General features: G+C 39.8%; 1 protein-coding gene across 2 annotated transcripts; it reads left to right on the forward strand.

The window, feature by feature from the left end:
* On the forward strand, positions 1,692–6,666 carry LOC18771882. 2 transcript variants are annotated; one of them, XM_020568109.1, is made up of 3 exons: positions 1,692–2,063; positions 2,148–2,203; positions 2,338–6,666. In XM_020568109.1, the coding sequence occupies exon 3, from the start codon at positions 2,398–2,400 to the stop codon at positions 6,280–6,282; it is 3,885 nt and encodes a 1,294-aa protein (XP_020423698.1). In that variant the 5' UTR covers positions 1,692–2,063; positions 2,148–2,203; positions 2,338–2,397; the 3' UTR covers positions 6,283–6,666. The 2 variants fall into 2 exon arrangements, with proteins under 2 accessions (XP_020423698.1, XP_020423697.1); XM_020568108.1 differs by having other exon boundaries at positions 1,692–2,058.

A 6,666-nucleotide genomic window follows, 5' to 3' on the forward strand; every position in this document is an offset into this window, starting at 1 on the left:
GGTAATAAGTTGTCATGAGGCCCATTGATGGGTTGAGAAATGGAGGTTCCGGGTTGCTTGGGAGCCTCGGAACTCGAACCCATTTCTTAGGCCCAAACATGTGGGTGAACACAAAGGAGGAGATAATCCATTACCTCAGCCAAAATAGCCCATTAACTTTACCAAATTAGCCCAACACCTCAAGAAAATAGGCCAACACTTGTTGAGGTTGGCCCATTCCCTTAATACACTAACTCATTACCTTGGGAAGGCCCAAATAGCTCAAGTGGCTTAGAAAATATCCAAAAAATCTCCAGCGCATGGTTTGAAATGAAACCACGATAGAAAACTAGGAGATGTTTGTATGCTCAGGCTATTGGGAGACTCCAACACATGGCCAAAGACAAACCCAACTTAAGCCATCAGAAAAACCAAAGGAAATCCATATGTGTAGGAGGAGTACCCATTGGACAAATGACTCTACCCATTCTCTTTTCCTCTATGAGCTCTATTTTGAAAACCAAGGAAGAAAGCAGGTGGTGCCTCACCCCCTATGAGGGAGGTTCAGCCAAACAAAAACCTTGGAACCCCAAAGAGCCTGTGACCCATGCGCTCTGGTTAAAGAAATTTCACCAAAAAAGAGTGAATGGAAAGAAGCAAAGGAAAAGTGAGAATGGAGGATCAATAGAATTAGGGTTCTAAGTGCCTATAAAAGGGAGCTTCCTCTACCCAGCAAAAACCATCATCTAGAGTGTGACCAAGCTTTGTCAAGCAACTGGAAATTCACTCAAACCACACCCACTACTTCACCACTAGCTACAACCTAATTCCACATCCCACTTTACAATTGTCCATAAAATTGTTAAGTGTACTAATGTGGCATAGGCTTAACTCTCTTTGACTCTACAAGAGCTTAAGAATGTTGAGCTTAACCTATTACACATTCGACTGAATAATCTTGATGATATCAATGATCTGCCTTGAGAGTTGCATCTTATGTAAATGTTTTCTTCATCTATTTTCTCTAGATACACATCTTAAAATCAATTATCTTTCATCCATAAGAAAATACCATTTTTTTAAAAAAGGTTTGAGCTTAAGCTACAAAAGTTCCGATTGGAGAATGGCTCCATGGTTTTAAGTAAATGATTTTTATACAACTTTGAAACCATTGAAATATAAGAATGTGCACCTTGATCAATTACAAAAGCAAAATGTAGTACCTGAACATGCACATATTTTATGTGAGCCACATAGTTGGATAGATTTGGATGTGTATCTAAGGTAAAATACTTGTGTAAAACAGATGCTGTCCTGATTAATTATTATATATAATGTATAATAATTTTTTTACGTGACAATTTATAATTGAAAAAGAATAGTATTGCGTTATTCCCGCTTCACCTAAGTTTTTCTAGTATTTAAGACTTTGAACTTGCCAAAAAAACAAGCAAAATGAATATTGAATGTCCAATGCCCGAGATTGCAATGATCTACAACCACTTACCCACGCATTACCATCAACATTCTTTTCTTTAAATAATTCGTTAGACAGATTATTATATAAATGCATACCTGCCACCACAACGTTATGTTTCCCTGATAAAGAGATGAACGGTAATGATAATATCACTCATGTCAATGGCGTTAGTGATAATATCACTCATGTCAATGGGCGGCCATGATGTATGTCTACTCCACTATAGTGGGACTGGAAGTACAGAAACATAACTTTTAAAGACAGAAACAGAAAGAAAGAGAACGTAATAAGGAGGAGAATTCTTTCGGACAAAAAAAATATTGTAAAAAACAAAACATTCAGAAGGAAAGAAAAAGAAGTTGGCGTCGTGATTGACCGAGTGGTTTCTTCTTTTTTTCTCTTCTTTTTGTGCCGTCCCATTTCCTGTCTGTCAAAAACTGAAGATCAAAATATACCAAAAACACATACATGGATACATACAGCTTTCCTTAGCTGTTTTGCCTCATGTTCCAAACTCCACAAAAGCAGAAAAGAAAAAGAGAGAAAGCAAAGCTGAAGATTCCCATTGCCTTTTCTTTCTTTCTTTGGTTTTTCATCTGGTCTGGTCAGCCTTTCACTACCAAGGTACTCTTCATTTTTCTCTTTCCCTAGCAAAAATCTCAACTTTCTTTCAATTTCTGGCTTTCAGGTATTGGCTTGATCTGCATCTGATTGCTTTGAATTTTCATTTGCTTCAACTTTGAGGTGGGTTTTTGCTCTGACTAATTCTTTTTTTTTTTTTTTTTTTTTTTTCACAAGCTTTTTGCTTTTGGTTTTGATCTATAATCTGTTCAGTGCCCATATGAGTATGTTGACTGGTTAATTTTCTATTCATACAGATTGGAACTGAAATTAGTATCTATATTCAATATCCACCGGAAGTAAAGAAAACAGAGAACATGGGAATAGTGTTAGAAATTGGAGTTCAAATCAGAAAATTTGCCATCATATCAAAGAGAACATGTTACAGATTAGTTGGCAACCATCCATTTCTTGTGGGCGTGCTGCTTTTCCTGATATTTCTGTACAGATCATTTCCTTTTGCGTTTTCTCTTTTGGTGTCTACATCCCCTGTTTTAGTCTGCACTGCTGTCCTTCTGGGCACCCTTTTGAGTTTTGGCCAACCCAACATACCCGAGATCGAAAAGGAAGAGAAGCTTACCCACGATATTGCTTCTCTTAAAACTGGGGTTTCAAGGGATGACACTTTTGTTGTGGATAGAGATGGCAGCTTTTCCACAGAGAGATTCTCAGGAAAGACAAGGGATGTTGTCAGTAGTGAGGTTGAGGATCATGATCCACAGAGAGATTCTAAGGTCAGTAGTGAGGTTGAGGATCATGATGGTTCCTCTGTTTATGTGCCACTTATCAATGAGAATTTGAAGCACACTCAGAATGAGAAGAGAGTGATTGAGGGTGTGGAGAGAGAATTAGAGAGTCCGGAGTTGGATAACCAGAGAGACCCTCATGATGAAAGATTGGGGATTGAAGGAGTTGAATGGGATGTGGAAGCTGTTGAGCAGCAGTATACTTTGGTTCAAACAGTAGAAGATGATATATCTCCCCGTGAGTCTTACAGGGCTGATCACTTGGATTCTTCTCTGGGTGTGGGTGGCAGTGCTGGTGATGATGAGGCTGACGAAGATGTCAATGATGAGGCTTCAGATTCTGAGTCAGATCGGGCGGAGAGTTCCTCACCAGATGCTTCAATGGCTGACATCCTTCCTATTCTTGATGAGCTACACCCGCTTTTAGACTCAGAAGCTCCAGAGCCTGCTCACATGTCCCATGATGAGTCTGAGTCTGATAGGAGCAATGCTGGCAGTGTTGAGTCAGACAAGGAAACTGAAAACCTCGGCAGAGGAGTACAAGGGGATGATGGGGTTGATTATAATGACGGTGATGAGGAAGAAGCACAGGGTGGGAAGGAGGATGAAAGCGAATCTGCAATTATCTGGACAGAGGATGACCAAAAGAATCTCATGGATTTGGGGAATTTGGAGCTTGAAAGGAACCAACGCTTGGAGAATCTTATTGCAAGGAGAAGAGCAAGGAAAAGCTTCAAAATAACGGCTGAGAAGAATCTAATAGATTTTGATAGTGCTGATCTTCCCTTTAATATTGCACCAATCTCAACAACAAGACACAACCCATTTGATCTTCCATATGATTCCTTTGATAACTTGGGGTTACCACCCATTCCTGGGTCTGCTCCATCAATTTTGTTGCCAAGACGAAACCCCTTTGATCTTCCTTATGAGTCAAATGAAGAAAAACCTGATCTCAAGGGAGACCATTTTGAGCAAGAGTTTATGGCATTTCACTCCAAGGATGCATTCTTCCGTAGGCATGAAAGCTTCAGTTTGGGACCATCCAGCTTAGGTCATGCCAAGCAAGAGAGGCAAGATTTTAAGTGGAGACCTGTTTTTGTACCAGAACGGTTGGCTTCAGAAGGAACAAGCAGTTCCTCATTTCAAAGACAATCAAGTGAAGTTAGTGATTCAAAGTTGAGTTCTCTTCCTGATACTGAATCAGTCAGTTCTGCAGCAGATCTGGATGAAAGGAAGTTCAGTGAGCAAGACTTTACTAAAGAAGCAGAAGTGATATCCAACATTTACCATGCTCCTTATCTTGTTGAGCATGAAAGTCATTCCTCAGAAGATGTAGATTCTCTGGATATGGAACAGGCTGGGAAAAGGGATGTTCAACATGATGAGCCTGCAATAAAATTGGGGGAGTTGCAAAATCCGGATCCAAGCTTGTCTGGTACAGGGGGTGTAGCCACTCTTGTGGAACATATTTCTAATGAAATTCATTTGAAACCAGAACCAGTTGAAGAGGACAAAACCAGTAGGTCAAGCTTGTCATCATTGTCAGAAGTGGACGAAAATATTTCAGATGTGATGAAAGGTGGATCGACAAGTTTAGAGGCAGAAGGTGATATCATCAAGGAGTTTGTAATTTCACTGCAACCTTCAATTGAGGAGTCAGAAGTCCAATTTATGAGCAGGGCGGTGGATGACAATGAACATAAAGAGCCAGTCTATGACTCAAGTCCCCTACCAACTGAAAAGATCCTTTCCTTTAACTCTATCTCTTCTGATATGCAAGCTGATATATCAGAAATGGTTACACCTCAGGCATCAACTGAAATGTATGTTGTAGACCAGGATTCTGAAGCGCCTGGTGAGAGCACGGAGAAGGGTACTTCAGGCTATGTAGAGATAAATGGTTCCACCTCAGAAGTACATGCATCAGATGAAATTGAAAGAAGCTTGGGAACATGCAACCAACTCAACTTAGCATGTCCTCACTTAGAGGAAGAGATCTATCTCCCTAAGAATTTAAATGTGAAGACAGCTTCATCAGATTCTAGTTATCAATCTGTTCTTTCCGAAAAAATGCCATCTGAACAGGAGAAAGTTCTTTCCTGGTCAGATAAATCCATGGTTGAACCATGCTTTGATGATCATGCGGAAGCACTTGTTGTTAATGAAGAAGTAGATGACGTAAAGGAGATTGATGCAGGGTTGCTGTCAGAACTAGATGCAGGGTTGCTGTCAGAACTAGATGCAGTTGGGGACTTCAGTGTCAAAGAAGTTGTTGGTGAGCCACTGCATACTGATGAGCCCATACAAGAGGAAGCAAATGTTTCGAGGACTGAATTTGGGGATTCAAACCTGTCAGAATCGAACCTGGAGCTACTAGTTCCTGAAGCAAGATCGATTGAAGATATTGACATGGCTTTTAAGCAAATTCAAAAGGGACTCGATGTTGAGGAAGTCATTCTTCCCAGTATTGTTGACAATCAGCTAGCGGTGGAAGCAGCCGAAAATACTGTCCAGACCAGTTCAGAGTTTCCAATTGTTGAAGCAAGATCTTTGGAAGATATTGTCACTACTTTAAATCAAGTTTCAGAAAGTAGTGTTAATGTGCTTCCACAGCTGATGGATTCAGAGGATCAGTCAACAGAATTACCGTTGGAATATATTCATACCATCTTGAAGCAAGTCTCAGAAGGTAATAGTATTGGTGAGCTGCCAAATCCATCATATTCAAATGATGGGTCGGAAGAAGTAGGAACTACTGCAGTGGGTTCTTTGGAGGAGATTGCATCAAGAAATATAGTATCAAGTGTTCAAGAAAATATCACTGCATGTGATGCTTTGGAGCAAGTCTCAGAAAGTCATGTTGATGAGCTGCCAAAACCAACATCAAATTCAGAGGGATTAGAAGAAGTTGGAATTAATGCAATGGGTTCTATGGAGGAGATTGCGTCGAGCAATATAGTATCAAGTGCTCTAGAAAACATCAGTACTCAGACTGCTTTGAAGCAAGTCTCAGAAAGTCATGTTGATGAGTTACCAAAACAAACATCAGATTTAAAGGAGGGGTCAGCAGAAGTAGGAACTACTGCAATGGGTTCTACCAACGAGATTGCATCAAGCAATATAGTATCAAGCGAACAAGAAAATTTTACTACTCATACTGCTTTGAAGCAAGTCTCAGAAAGTCATGTTGATGAGTTGCCAAAACCAACCGCAAATTCAAAGGAGGGATTGGAAGAAGTAGGAGATGCAATGGCTTCTTCTACCAAGGAGATTGCATCAACTACTACAGAACCTGGTGTTCAGGAAGCTATAACTACTCCTACTGCTTTGAAGCAAGTCTCAGGAAGTAATGTTGATGAGCTGCCGAAATCATCAAATTCACAAAGTGGATTTGCAGAAGTAGGACCAAATGCAACGGACCTACCGATTGAGAATATAAGACACGAAAACTGAAGAATGTTTGGCGGTTTCCGACTTTGGTCTTCCAATTTTCTTCTGCAACAGGCTCTTTCTGTTTTTTCCAGTGTGATTATAATCATGTTGTGGTAAGTGGTAGTTTCTTTCGGTGATTATTTGATTGATTGATTTCTTCAAGAATGAGTTTTTGGTTTGATTTCTTGAAGTGTGCAATTTCTTGTTTTGATCCTACGTTGTGAGAGTTGAGTGAAAGGTTGGCTTTGATCATCAGTATTGTAAATTATATTTTTGATGTAAAAATTGAGCATCTCATATTTTCTAGATATGCGTTGGGCTAGTTTCGTCTCTCTATATTTTTGAACTCTTCCCGTATGTGTGGTAAGAACCCTGTCTCACCATTAATTCCAAAATTTTCAATTC

This window comes from Prunus persica, chromosome G7, assembly GCF_000346465.2.
Source record: "Prunus persica cultivar Lovell chromosome G7, Prunus_persica_NCBIv2, whole genome shotgun sequence".
Lineage (NCBI taxonomy): Eukaryota > Viridiplantae > Streptophyta > Magnoliopsida > Rosales > Rosaceae > Prunus > Prunus persica.